Source organism: Leptodactylus fuscus, chromosome 6, assembly GCF_031893055.1.
Source record: "Leptodactylus fuscus isolate aLepFus1 chromosome 6, aLepFus1.hap2, whole genome shotgun sequence".
In the NCBI taxonomy this organism is placed as follows: domain Eukaryota; kingdom Metazoa; phylum Chordata; class Amphibia; order Anura; family Leptodactylidae; genus Leptodactylus; species Leptodactylus fuscus.
The window spans coordinates 20,439,453-20,455,139 of record NC_134270.1 but is presented as its reverse complement, the minus strand read 5'-3'; the positions used below and the strand labels follow the sequence as shown (position 1 = coordinate 20,455,139).

Genomic DNA, 15,687 nt, shown 5'->3' with positions numbered 1-15,687 from the left:
TTATGGCCTTCACACCAATGAAACTTCCTGATTTTGATGCGGAGGGCCCTCGTATTCGGGACATTTTCTAGGGCCCCTATTATATCTATCACCCTACTTGTAATGAGTGATTCTTTGCTACCTCTGCACCAGTCCCATACGGTTCCCTCTGCAGATACAGCCGCACTATGGGAGCGTCCCACGGCCTCGCTTTTCTTTGCGTTCTCTGTTTATAGCGGAGGAGGCGACAGATGGCGGCTGCAGCGTGCAAACGCCTGATAGAAAAAGCGGCAGCAATGTGATTACCCAATCAATACATTTTCACAAGACACATCTCCAATGTGATTACACAACAACAATCTCTTAGAACAGACTGAAACAATGATTAGCCCATTCAGCCGCCACAAGCCGCCATCAGAAGGGATCCCGCTCGCACAATCCTCCTTACAAATAGGAAAGAACCCAACAATCTGCTTAGCGCAGGGAATCCCGAGTCACCGCGCTAAACGCCGAGCACCCGGAGGATGGAGATGAACTTTTCAACCACTTATTCAAGGGCAGCCCCACAGATGGCAGGTGCAGCGGCGCTGACTGATGATAATCACAGGGTTCATCCCAAAAAAATATTTATTCTGCTATTTAAAGCCTATTTATAATCAGTGTTCACACAGTGCTGTTTCATCCCTTCTATAGCTCTGCAATTCTCAGCTCCCACTCCATGAATAGAACATCAGTAAGGACTGACACAGATGGAGCGGTATGAAGGGAGCACAAGGGGACGGGAGTATAACTACATAGCAGTGAAACTTATTGGGGCAGATTTATTAATACTCTCCAAGTTTTAGTCACAACATCTTGGAACTCTATTGACTTACATTAGTGAAGGAATTGCAGCCAGTCTCCAGGTATCCTTAGCCTAAGGCATCATGCACGCGACCCGAGCCGAGACTGATGTCATTCGTGTGCCGCCCGTGCACGGCTGCAAAACCGGACAAGAACAGGACCTATCCTGAGTTTTGCAGCACAGGCTTTTGGCCTGCAAATGGAACTGTGGGAATCATGGTCGTGTGCATGAACTCTTATATTGCTATAATACTTCCCCTATGTGTAAGGTTGCATGCACATGACCATGTGCTTGTGCTAGGTCCGTGGTTGAACATCACGGATGGCATAGGGATGATATCTATGTGCCGCCTTTGCCTCCACAGCCCCATTCACTGCCTTCCGTGAGCCTGGGCCGCAAAATGAAAAGGTATAGGAGCTATCGTGAGTTTTCCCAGAGCTTACGGCCACATACTTAGACCCATGATAATATACCCATATAATGTATGGGGCCTTTGAAATAAATGGGGCAGTGTACTAGCTCACTGACAATGCTTATGCTATGCGCATGAAGACTACAACTACTATACTGCCCTCTACAGACAGGAGCCCTCAGTGCCTTATAATAGACAGAACTTACTCATTTCTTACATGACGTTATTTTATCTCCATTCTCTGACGTCACCTTTTCCCCTTTAGGTTGCTTTGTGTTTCTCCCCTGTTGGTAACAAGTTGCGGGTTAGAAGCAGAAAATTCCCTGCAGTAGTAAATTGCACCGCAATCGATTGGTTCCATGAGTGGCCACAGGAGGCGCTAGAGTCTGTCAGTCTACGTTTCCTCCAGGAGACAGAGAACATTGAGGTGAGGTCTCTGTTCCAACAGCAGATTTTTGTGGTTTATTCTGTAACAGTAAATCCTACATAAAAGATTTTATCTTCTTGTCTTCCGCTTCACTTCAGGCACCTATCAAGGATTCCATAAGTAAATTCATGGCCTACGTCCACACCAGTGTCAATGAGATGTCCAAATCCTACCTAAGCAATGAGCGGCGTTACAATTACACCACCCCCAAGTCTTTCCTGGAGCAGATTAAGCTCTATCAAAACCTGCTGTATAAGAAGCGCAAGGAGCTCGCTGCCAAGATGGAGCGTCTGGAGAACGGCTTGGAAAAGCTAAACAGCACCTCTGCCCAGGTATGGTGATATCAAGAAGACCCTTCTCTGAATCATGGCCTCATTACCTCGGCCGCACCTTCAGACAGTTCTGTCCCTAAGGGTAAGTTCAGATGGGGTTTTTTGCACCTGAATCTGAGGCGGAGGCCGCCTCAGGTTCCGGTCTAAAAGACGGATAGCCGTGACTGAATGCCGGTGCAATGTACCGGCATCCAGTCATGCACTCCGCTCCGGATTAGGCCCAATGACTGGGTCTAGTCAGGAAGAGGGAAGTGTCTTCAGCCCGAATCGCAAGGTAAAACGGCCTGAAGAATGAGCACCTCGCTTCTTATTCCGGTAGTCGGAACAAGCTGGCTCCCGGAAAAAACACCTGACCGACTCTCATTGATTTCAATGGGAGCCGTCTTTTGGTCAGGATCTTGAGGTGGATACGGCCTCAAAATCCTGACAAAAAATCTCTGTGTGAACTTACCCTCAGTCCTGTGCCCCTAACCTGAGTGCTGAGAGCTAGTCACCCTGTCATGGCCCTAAATTGTTCCAAGTAGTGCCCACAGTAGATGCCTCCCTCCACAGGTTCACATGGCATCTTCATCTGGTACTTGTGCCCTGCTGTTGTGCACAAAAATAAACCTACTCCTTGATCCACTCTGTTGTCTACTTCTCTAACCCCTCATTCACATCTGCGTTGGTATTCCGTTGGGGGGAGTCCACATGAGGACCCCCCTGAACGCAATACCAAACGCATTTGCAAGCAGTGTGCAGTGAGAGCAGATGGATCCCCATAGACTATAATGGGGTCTGTGTGCTTGCTGCCAGATCTCCGCAGGGAACATATGGACAAGTAAGTACTTTACAATCTACTTTCCTGTCTGCATGATTCATGTGGGCAGCGTGCGGCAACCACATCGATCCCAATATAGTCTATTGGGTCCGTGTGCTTTCCCTGCACACGGCTTGCAAATGCGTTTGGTATTCTGTTCAGGGGGTCTCCATGCGGACTCCCCGAATGAAATACAAACACTTGTCCTATACCGCACCATCCAATATACAGGGAGGAGTCCAGATATCACCTTGTCCTATACCGCACCATCCAATATACAGGGAGGAGTCCAGATATCACCTTGTCCTGTACCGCACCATCCAATATACAGGGAGGAGTCCAGATATCACCTTGTCCTATACCGCACCATGCAATATACAGGGAGGAGTCCAGATATCACCTTGTCCTATACCGCACCATCCATTATACAGGGAGGAGCCCAGATATCACCTTGTCCTATACCGCACCATGCAATATACATGGAGGAATCCAGATATCAGCTTGTCCTATACCGCACCATCCAATATACAGGGAGGAGCCCAGATATCACCCTGTCCTATACCGCACCATCCAATATACAGGGAGGAGTCCAGATATCACCTTGTCCTATACCGCACCATCCAATATACAGGGAGGAGCCCAGATATCACCCTGTCCTATACCGCACCATCCAATACACAGGGAGGAGTCCAGATATCACCCTGTCCTATACCGCACCATCTAATATACAGGGAGGAGTCCAGATATCACCTTGTCCTATACCGCACCATCCAATATACAGGGAGGAGCCCAGATATCACCTTGTCCTATACCGCACCATCCAATATACAGGGAGGAGCCCAGATATCACCTTGTCCTATACCGCACCATCCAATATACAGGGAGGAGTCCAGATATCACCTTGTCCTATACCGCACCATCCATTATACAGGGAGGAGCCCAGATATCACCTTGTCCTATACCGCACCATCCAATATACAGGGAGGAGCCCAGATATCACCCTGTCCTATACCGCACCATCCACTATACAGGGAGGAGCCCAGATATCACCCTGTCCTATACCGCACCATCCAATATACAGGGAGGAGTCCAGATATCACCCTGTCCTATACCGCACCATCCAATATACATGGAGGAGTCCAGATATCACCTTGTCCTATACCGCACCATCCATTATACAGGGAGGAGTCCAGATATCACCTTGTCCTATACCGCACCATCCAATATACAGGGAGGAGTCCAGATATCACCTTGTCCTATACCGCACCATCCAATATACAGGGAGGAGCCCAGATATCACCTTGTCCTATACCGCACCATCCAATATACAGGGAGGAGTCCAGATATCACCTTGTCCTATACCGCACCATCCAATATACAGGGAGGAGCCCAGATATCACCTTGTCCTATACCGCACCATCCAATATACAGGGAGGAGTCCAGATATCACCTTGTCCTATACCGCACCATCCAATATACAGGGAGGAGCCCAGATATCACCTTGTCCTATACCGCACCATCCAATATACAGGGAGGAGTCCAGATATCACCTTGTCCTATACCGCACCATCTAATATACAGGGAGGAGCCCAGATATCACCTTGTCCTATACCGCACCATCCATTATACAAGGAGGAGTCCAGATATCACCTTGTCCTATACCGCACCATCCAATATACAGGGAGGAGTCCAGATATCACCTTGTCCTATACCGCACCATCTAATATACAGGGAGGAGTCCAGATATCACCCTGTCCTATACCGCACCATCCAATATACAGGGAGGAGTCCAGATATCACCCTGTCCTATACCGCACCATCCAATATACAGGGAGGAGTCCAGATATCACCCTGTCCTATACCGCACCATCCAATATACAGGGAGGAGTCCAGATATCACCTTGTCCTATACCGCACCATCCAATATACAGGGAGGAGTCCAGATATCACCTTGTCCTATACCGCACCATCCAATATACAGGGAGGAGCCCAGATATCACCTTGTCCTATACCGCACCATCCAATATACAGGGAGGAGCCCAGATATCACCTTGTCCTATACCGCACCATCCAATATACAGGGAGGAGCCCAGATATCACCTTGTCCTATACCGCACCATCCAATATACAGGGAGGAGTCCAGATATCACCTTGTCCTATACCGCACCATCCAATATACAGGGAGGAGTCCAGATATCACCTTGTCCTATACCGCACCATCCAATATACAGGGAGGAGTCCAGATATCACCTTGTCCTATACCGCACCATCCAATATACAGGGAGGAGCCCAGATATCACCCTGTCCTATACCGCACCATCCACTATACAGGGAGGAGCCCAGATATCACCCTGTCCTATACCGCACCATCCACTATACAGGGAGGAGCCCAGATATCACCCTGTCCTATACCGCACCATCCACTATACAGGGAGGAGCCCAGATATCACCTTGTCCTATACCGCACCATCCACTATACAGGGAGGAGCCCAGATATCACCTTGTCCTATACCGCACCATCCACTATACAGGGAGGAGTCCAGATATCACCTTGTCCTATACCGCACCATCCAATATACAGGGAGGAGTCCAGATATCACCCTGTCCTATACCGCACCATCCACTATACAGGGAGGAGCCCAGATATCACCCTGTCCTATACCGCACCATCCAATATACAGGGAGGAGTCCAGATATCACCTTGTCCTATACCGCACCATCCAATATACAGGGAGGAGTCCAGATATCACCTTGTCCTATACCGCACCATCCAATATACAGGGAGGAGCCCAGATATCACCTTGTCCTATACCGCACCATACAATATACAGGGAGGAGCCCAGATATCACCTTGTCCTATACCGCACCATCCAATATACAGGGAGGAGCCCAGATATCACCCTGTCCTATACCGCATCATCCAATATACAGGGAGGAGCCCAGATATCACCCTGTCCTATACCGCATCATCCAATATACAGGGAGGAGCCCAGATATCACCCTGTCCTATACCGCACCATCCAATATACAGGGAGGAGTCCAGATATCACCTTGTCCTATACCGCACCATCCAATATACAGGGAGGAGTCCAGATATCACCTTGTCCTATACCGCACCATCCAATATACAGGGAGGAGTCCAGATATCACCTTGTCCTATACCGCACCATCTAATATACAGGGAGGAGCCCAGATATCACCTTGTCCTATACCGCACCATCCAATATACAGGGAGGAGTCCAGATATCACCTTGTCCTATACCGCACCATCCAATATACAGGGAGGAGCCCAGATATCACCTTGTCCTATACCGCACCATCCATTATACAAGGAGGAGCCCAGATATCACCTTGTCCTATACCGCACCATCCAATATACAGGGAGGAGCCCAGATATCACCTTGTCCTATACCGCACCATCCAATATACAGGGAGGAGCCCAGATATCACCTTGTCCTATACCGCACCATCCAATATACAGGGAGGAGCCCAGATATCACCTTGTCCTATACCGCACCATCCATTATACAAGGAGGATCCCTTTAACTGTGGAAATATAGTTGTAAAGGCCAAGTGGAAACTAATTCATTTAGTTGCAAAAGTATCTCAAGTACAAGTAATATATTCTGTTCCAGAACCTAAAAGATCCCCCCGAGACTCCCGGCAGCCAGCATCTCCTCCTAGTAATTGTTCTAACAATACTGCGCGGCCATAAGGTGAATCCCATATGACTGTCTACCCTTTTAATCTCCGACACCTACATGATTCCTGAGCGCCCCTCCGCTGCAGCCGGGCATGACGCACCTCGCCTCTTATTTCTCCACAACCAACATTTCAATTTCCATCTGGTCTCCATAGGTTTAAAAAATGTAGAAGAATGTTTCCACGGTAATTGCTAAAATCTCAGTGCATTTTGCTTACAACCTCAATTTACCTTATGGACCTTAGATGTAGGACGATGATGCGGTCTTATTCGTACACTCATTGAGAACATAATACCGCACCAAGAAGGAGATGTACTGCAATGGAACTTTCTCTGTGTGACTGTAATGAGGATCTATGGAAGTGATGACAAAATTACAGCCAAAGGAGAAGGTTATTGGGGAAGTTGTAAGCAGGCTCTAGGACCCAGTTGGCTGCCTCTAGTCTGGATACAACATGAGATATGGTTGGGCATGGAGGTATACAGGTTCTGTCTGGTATCCTGTGGCACATTTGTCTGCAGAAGTTGCAGCTTGGCCTGTGGATCCTGCACCCTCGTAGGCTTCTGAAGCTGCTTCTTTAAATGCTCTATTGGTGACAAATCTGGTGACCGGGCAGGCCATGGAAGCGTTGTAATCTGGTGGAGACATTCCCTTGTTGTGCGGGCGAGCATTATCCTACTGAAATTTACCACTTGTCTGCCCTGCCATGAGAGACAACACCTATGGCGTCAGGATGTCCTGTACATGAGCTGTTAGTGTCCCTCCTATCACTAATAGGGGCTGACCGACTGTCCTATGCTATGGCTCCCTCCATAATCACAATTCTAGGGGGCGTATGTCACTTTACTGCAATAGCAGGAAAGAAGGGCTCCCCACGAGGCCGCCATAACCTGACCATAGTCAGATCTCAATCACATTCATCACTAAAAACTATATGGTTCCAGTCTGTAGCCGTCCAGGTTTCTCATTCATGACACAACTACAAACAAAAGCGATGGTGGCTTATTATCAATGGCAGGGCACATAATGGGTGAGGGGACACCAAATATCCTTCTGCTAAGCATCTGGATGTGGTCCAGGCAGAGAGTGTGTAACGAAAGCGCCCCCTGTGTCTGTATGGTTTGCAATAAAACTGGGAGCTGCTCCTGCTTGTCAGCGGATTGAAGGATCCTCCACTGGGGGTTTGTCTGGGCCTTCTCAGGCTTATTTGCCATATTTGCCCTCACGTAACCTCTGCTTCCAACATCTCCCAACAGGTAGGTCAGTGCAGTGTAGATGGTGGGCAGTTCATCAAAATGAGCGGTCTCTCACCAAGAGGTACACTACTCAAAGGTAGTCTCTGAGAGCCTTTGTATAGGGCAGTGGAGGAATCCCTTTCATGCCATCAGTGTCTGATCAGACCTCACTTGTAATCAGTCACATATGTGCCCCAGACATAACTGCAGCATGAGTTTTGCAGCAATCTGACATGACCTTTTTGCCAATTAATGTAATGATTTCTGCAATTTGCTTGCTCTTTGTCTGTGGATTCCTAAGTTACAAGAGGGAAGGAGTAGGTACAGTCCTATGAAAAAGTTTGGGCACCCCTATTAATCTTAATCATTTTTAGTTCTAAATATTTTGGTATTTGCAACAGCCATTTCAGTTTGATATATCTAATAACTGATGGACACAGTAATATTTCAGGATTGGAATGAGGTTTATTGTACTAACAGAAAATGTGCAATATGCATTAAACCAAAATTTGACCGGTGCAAAAGTATGGGCACCTCAACAGAAAAGTGACATTAATATTTAGTAGATCCTCCTTTTGCAAAGATAACAGCCTCTAGTCGCTTCCTGTAGCTTTTAATCAGTTCCTGGATCCTGGATGAAGGGATTTTGGACAAACAATTCAAGTTCAGTTAAGTTAGATGGTCGCCGAGCATGGACAGCCCGCTTCAAATCATCCCACAGATGTTCAATGATATTCAGGTCTGGGGACTGGGATGGCCATTCCAGAACATTGTAATTGTTCCTCTGCATGAATGCCTGAGGATTTGGAGCGGTGTTTTGGATCACTGTCTTGCTGAAATATCCATCCCCGGCGTAACTTCAACTTCGTCACTGATTCTTGAACATTATTCTCAAGAATCTGCTGATACTGAGTGGAATCCATGCGACCCTTAACTTTAACAAGATTCCCGGTGCCGGCATTGGCCACACAGCCCCAAAGCATGATGGAACCTCCACCAAATTTTACAGTGAGTAGCAAGTGTTTTTCTTGGAATGCTGTTTCTTTTTGGACGCCATGCATAACGCCTTTTTTTATAACCAAACAACTCAATCTTTGTTTCCAAAATGAAGCTGCCTTGTCCAAATGTGCTTTTGCATACCTCAGGCAACTCTATTTGTGGCGTACGTGCAGAAACGGCTTCTTTCTCATCACTCTCCCATACAGCTTCTATTTGTGCAAAGTGCGCTGTATAGTTGACTGATGCACAGTGACACCATCTGCAGCAAGATGATGCTGCAGCTCTTTGGAGGTGGTCTGTGGATTGTCCTTGACTGTTCTCACCATTCTTCTTCTCTGCCTTTCTGATATTTTTCTTGGCCTGCCACTTCTGGGCTTAACAAGAACTGTCCCTGTGGTCTTCCATTTCCTTACTATGTTTCTCACAGTTGAAACTGACAGGTTAAATCTCTGAGACAACATTTTGTATCCTTCCCCTGAACAACTATGTTGAACAATCTTTGTTTACAGATCATTTGAGAGCGGGCTGTCCATGTTCGGCGACCATCAAACTTAACTGAACTTGAATTGTTTTGTAGAAAGAAATGGTCCAAAATACCTTTATCCAGGATCCAGGAACTGATTAAAAGCTACAGGAAGCGACTAGAGGCTGTTAACTTTGCAAAAGGAGGATGTACTAAATATTAATGTCACTTTTCTGTTGAGGTGCACAGACTTTTGCACCGGTCAAATTTTGGTTTAATGCATATTGCGCATTTTCTGTTAGTACAATAAACCTCATTTCAATCCTGAAATATTACTGTGTCCATCAGTTATTAGATATATCAAACTGAAATGGCTGTTGCAAACACCAAAATATTTAGAACTAAAAATGATTAAGATTAATAGGGGTGCCCAAACTTTTTCATAGGACTGTATATATTTTCACAGCAGCACAAAGTATTTCAGGAAAGATGTAGGGGACCTGTCCTCTCGAGTATTTAGACCACAGCAGTTCTGGTTGATCTCTTAGAATTCTCTGATACCATTGTTTCCGGTGACAGGTGGACGACCTGAAAGCCAAACTAGCGGCGCAAGAGGTGGAGCTAAAACAGAAGAACGAGGATGCGGATAAACTCATCCAGGTGGTTGGAGTGGAGACAGAGAAAGTGGGTAAGGAGAAAGCTGTGGCTGACGAGGAGGAAAAGAAGGTGGCCGTGATAGCCGAGGAAGTCGGGAAGAAGCAGAAGGACTGCGAGACGGATTTGGCCAAAGCAGAACCGGCTTTAGTGGCTGCTCAAGAAGCCCTGAATACACTAAACAAGGTACAGCTATAGAGCTTAAATATTTAGGGGGATTAGTCAGGGTCCTCTGTAGGTCCACAGATTTATCTTATTTTCACAATTACATTAATGCTTCATCTTCTGAGCTGATCTCGTTACTTGTCTTTGCAGAACAATCTGACAGAGCTGAAGTCTTTTGGTGCACCACCTTCAGCTGTCACCAACGTCACCGCAGCGGTCATGGTCCTCACAGCCCCAGGTGGTAAAGTCCCAAAAGACAGGAGCTGGAAGGCCGCCAGAGTGGTCATGGGCAAAGTAGATGGCTTCTTAGACTCCTTAATAAACTTTAATAAGGAAAATATTCATGAAAACTGCATAAAAGCCATTCAGCCCTACCTACAAGATCCAGAGTTCAACCCTGAATTTATCGCCTCTAAATCCCTTGCTGCTGCTGGACTCTGCTCCTGGGTTGTTAACATTGTCAAGTTCTATGAGGTTTACTGTGAGGTGGAGCCGAAACGCCAAGCACTAAACAAAGCAAACGCTGAACTGGCAGCGGCAGAGGAAAAACTGTCCAGTATCAAAGCCAAAATTGCTGTAAGTTTCTATTGGATAGATGTATTGTTTTAATACTGCCCCTATGTATAAGAATATACTATAATAATGCCTGTGTACAAGAATCTAACTATTATAAAACTGCTCCTATGTACAAGAATATAACTACTATAATACTGCTCCTATGTACAAGAATATAACTACTATAATACTACTCCTATGTACAAGAATATAACTACTATAATACTGCCCCCTGTGTACAAGAATATAACTACTATAATACTGCCCCCTATGTACAAGAATATAACTACTATAATACTGCCCCCTATGTACAAGAATATAACTACTATAATACTACCTCCTATGTACAAGAATATAACTACTATAATACTGCCTCTATGTACAAGAATATAACTACTATAATACTGCCCCCTATGTACAAGAATATAACTACTATAATACTGCTCCTATGTACAAGAATATAACTACTATAATACTGCCCCCTATGTACAAGAATATAACTACTATAATACTGCCCCCTATGTACAAGAATATAACTACTATAATACTGCTCCTATGTACAAGAATATAACTACTATAATACTGCACCTATGTACAAGAATATAACTACTATAATACTGCCCCCTATGTACAAGAATATAACTACTATAATACTGCTCCTATGTACAAGAATATAACTACTATAATACTGCCCCCTATGTACAAGAATATAACTACTATAATACTGCTCCTATGTACAAGAATATAACTACTATAATACTGCCCCCTATGTACAAGAATATAACTACTATAATACTGCTCCTATGTACAAGAATATAACTACTATAATACTGCACCTATGTACAAGAATATAACTACTATAATACTACCTCCTATGTACAAGAATATAACTACTATAATACTACCTCCTATGTACAAGAATATAACTACTATAATACTGCCTCTATGTACAAGAATATAACTACTATAATACTGCCCCCTATGTACAAGAATATAACTACTATAATACTGCTCCTATGTACAAGAATATAACTACTATAATACTGCCCCCTATGTACAAGAATATAACTACTATAATACTGCTCCTATGTACAAGAATATAACTACTATAATACTGCTCCTATGTACAAGAATATAACTACTATCATACTGCCCTATGTACAAGAACATAACTACTATAATACTGCTCCTATGTACAAGAATATAACTACTATAATACTGCACCTATGTACAAGAATATAACTACTATAATACTACCTCCTATGTACAAGAATATAACTACTATAATACTACCTCCTATGTACAAGAATATAACTACTATAATACTGCCTCTATGTACAAGAATATAACTACTATAATACTGCCCCCTATGTACAAGAATATAACTACTATAATACTGCTCCTATGTACAAGAATATAACTACTATAATACTGCCCCCTATGTACAAGAATATAACTACTATAATACTGCTCCTATGTACAAGAATATAACTACTATAATACTGCCCCCTATGTACAAGAATATAACTACTATAATACTGCTCCTATGTACAAGAATATAACTACTATAATACTGCACCTATGTACAAGAATATAACTACTATAATACTACCTCCTATGTACAAGAATATAACTACTATAATACTACCTCCTATGTACAAGAATATAACTACTATAATACTGCCTCTATGTACAAGAATATAACTACTATAATACTGCCCCCTATGTACAAGAATATAACTACTATAATACTGCTCCTATGTACAAGAATATAACTACTATAATACTGCCCCCTATGTACAAGAATATAACTACTATAATACTGCTCCTATGTACAAGAATATAACTACTATAATACTGCTCCTATGTACAAGAATATAACTACTATCATACTGTCCCTATGTACAAGAATATAACTACTATAATACTACTCCTATGTACAAGAATATAACTACTATAATACTGCCCTATGTACAAGAACATAACTACTATAATACTGCTCCTATGTACAAGAATATTACTACTATAATACTGCTCCTATGTACAAGAATATAACTACTATAATACTGCTCCTATGTACAAGAATATAACTACTATAATACTGCTCCTATGTACAAGAATATAACTACTATAATACTGCTCCTATGTACAAGAATATAACTACTATAATACTGCTCCTATGTACAAGAATATAACTACTATAATACTACTCCTATGTACAGAATCATATTATTAATTATTATTATTATCTGACAGCTTCTGAATGAGAATCTCGCCAAGCTGACGGCTAAGTTTGAGAAGGCCACTGCAGACAAACTGAAATGTCAGCAGGAAGCGGACACAACCGCTCTCACCATCTCTCTTGCCAATCGGCTAGTAAGTGCTGTACAGTGTGTTATTACTTTTATTTTGATACCTTTTGTCTCATTAAGTGTTAATGTCGGGGGGGGGGGATGTCACCATGGAAATGGTAAATTATGTCCATATCAATAAATTTTCCACCATATTTTTTGATGGATGTCTATTCAGTGTCTACTCCATACAGTTATTAATGGCCGGCTGCCGATCCTGTGCCACCCCTTAGCCTGATGGAGATTAATTAATTACTGTTGGCGCCTGATTTTACAGGTCCCTCATCATCTCCGCAGTGAGTCAGTAAAATCTGTACTATGTCTGAAGACTACAGCTCCCTGCACGCCATTTATGAATGACATTACCCCACCGCTGGTTACTTCTCTGTGTTGCTCGCACTGCCATCTAGGTAGTATATAGTGTATCATCCAGGGGCGACTTATATACTGTGATCTTAAAAAGCCCGCTGAAGGACTGGACATTGACTTACAGTGTAGTTATCCACTAGTTGGCGCTTTACAACTCCATGCATAAGAACAAAAACGGTGTTGAAAAAGCATCAGCCTCCGGTAATGGTGTCCCCTACTTCTCCCCGCTATAGGTCGGAGGACTCGCCTCAGAGAACGTCAGATGGGCAGAAGCTGTCAGAAACTTCAAGCTCCAGGAGAGCACGCTATGTGGAGACGTCCTCCTCATCACGGCCTTCGTCTCGTACCTCGGCTACTTCACCAAGAAATATAGGCAGGACCTGATGGATAAGACCTGGAGGCCGTACCTAGGCCAGCTTAAAGTATGTCAGCGCCATCTTATAAAGCGCAGGGCAAATCGCACATAGCTTAAAGGGATCCTATCATTAAAACTAATTTTTTTTGTCCCTAACACGTTAGAATAGCCTTAAGGCTATTCTTTTCCTACCTTTAGATCAGGGGTCTCAAACTCAATTTATTCTGTGGCCGCTGGAGGTAGAGGTAGAGTCTGGGTGAGGCTGGGCCGCATCAGGTTTTCCACAAGCTATGCGCGCCGCAGCAAATTTCGCTCTGCCCACTTTTATGTTGACTTTGACCATTCTCATTCATTTTTCATGTGCCCCCACACAGTATAATCCTCCTACACATTATATGTCCCCACATTATAATGTCCCCTTCCAACTGCCCCACAGTAAGTCCCTCTCCTGGTGCCCCAGTTTAAACTGGGGGAAACTAGAGGGGATATTAAACTGGGGCAGCTGGAGGGTGACATTAAACAGTGGGGGTAGTTGGAGGGGGGCAATAAATTAATGGCAGCTGAAGTGGGACATTAAACTAGGGGCAATTAGAGGGGGACATTAAACTCAGGCAGCTATAAGCAGTAGCTGGTTGGTGACAATAAACTGAGGGCAACTAGAGGCAGACAGGTCCCCCTCCAGCTACCTCCACGGTTTAATGCTCCTTTCCAGTTGTCCCCAGTTTAAGTGCCCCGCTTCATCTACACCATTTTCATCTCCCCCCACCATTTCTCCCCCAGTTTCATATCTCCCTTCATCTGCCCCATTTTATGTCCCCCCTCCATGGCTGTGGCTGGTGGGCATGCGCAGTCGGCTTTGCCCGAGGCCTAGAAGTTTGAAGCCAGCGCTGTAAAAAGACCCGTTCCTGCAGAATATAAAGACTGCACTGCAGAGTTCTCTCCCAGCATTGCGGACGGCCCCAGTGCTGTTTGAGCGCTGGGGCCCGCCCTCAGTGCTGCGAGATAACTCATTTGCATACTGACGAAAACCGTGATTTCTACCAAACGGCGGGGCAGAGAAGACATATAAAGGTAGGAGAAGAATAGACTTTCTTAAGGCTATTCCTACATGTTAGGGACAAAAAATTGAGTTTTATTGATAGGATCCCTTTAATGTAATACTCTAGTCACTTCTAGAGCTGTCTTTGTGGTTGTGTTTGCCGATAGGGCACTGATATGTTCTGATCCTACATCCTAATCTGATATCCCATAATGCAGTAGTAATGCAGTGCATTATGGGATTGGGTTTCTTAAAATTATTAAAGTAAATTATTCCTCCAGCAATTCAGAAAATGCTTCATACAGATGGGAACAGGAGGCTAGCAGCATTGTGAATGCAGCTCTAGGTGTTACTGGAGCATAAGACTCAATGGACCTCTGTATAATGTTAGAAGTAACCAGAAGCCCCTTTAAGAGTGCAGTGAGGCAGCTCATTTTCTCTGTCATGTTATCCTGTATACTTCACTTTGATGATGATGATATTGTACATAACTTTACATGTTAATAGTCAGAACGTGACCCAGGAGTATAAGGAGTATTGGGGATCGGCCTGTGCTCTGCTCAGGCACATTTCAGTGTATTGACGCTCTGTACAATGGTGGAGTCAGCGGGGCTCTCACATAATACTCCGCTCTTCAGGGCCATGCTGGGACCAGGCCGCTTGTGCAGCAGATTGGCGGCACGGACAGGGTCGGGGTTTGTGGCTTTATTTGTTAATTATGCAGGAGAGGAATAAGACAGAACGGAGGAGGTCAGATCTGTAAGTGTCTCACAGCCGGAGGTTGTACACAGTGTATTAGTCAGATACGGCCTCACACAATAGGACTGAGAGAACTAATATTCAGTGCTGAGGAAAGAAGGGCATGTGGATATAGTCAGTATGTATCATTGTGCCCCCATAACTTCAGGGCCCCAGTTCCATCCGCTATATAACTTTGTGAAATACTCTGTGCTGCTGGGGCCCCAGTTCCATCCATTATATAGTGAAATACTCTGTGCTGCTGAG

The 15,687-nt window shown here is 44.4% G+C and overlaps 1 protein-coding gene across 1 annotated transcript in view; it reads left to right on the top strand.

Moving 5' to 3' along the window:
- DNAH9 (dynein axonemal heavy chain 9) overlaps window positions 1–15,687 on the top strand; it is a 123,661-nt gene that overhangs the window by 84,707 nt on the left and 23,267 nt on the right. The window contains exons 46-51 of the mRNA XM_075279483.1: window positions 1,501–1,662; window positions 1,761–1,994; window positions 9,774–10,034; window positions 10,164–10,589; window positions 12,825–12,944; window positions 13,522–13,710. Of these exons, the coding sequence (XP_075135584.1) occupies window positions 1,501–1,662; window positions 1,761–1,994; window positions 9,774–10,034; window positions 10,164–10,589; window positions 12,825–12,944; window positions 13,522–13,710 (1,392 nt within the window). The remainder of the gene's footprint in view (window positions 1–1,500; window positions 1,663–1,760; window positions 1,995–9,773; window positions 10,035–10,163; window positions 10,590–12,824; window positions 12,945–13,521; window positions 13,711–15,687) is intronic.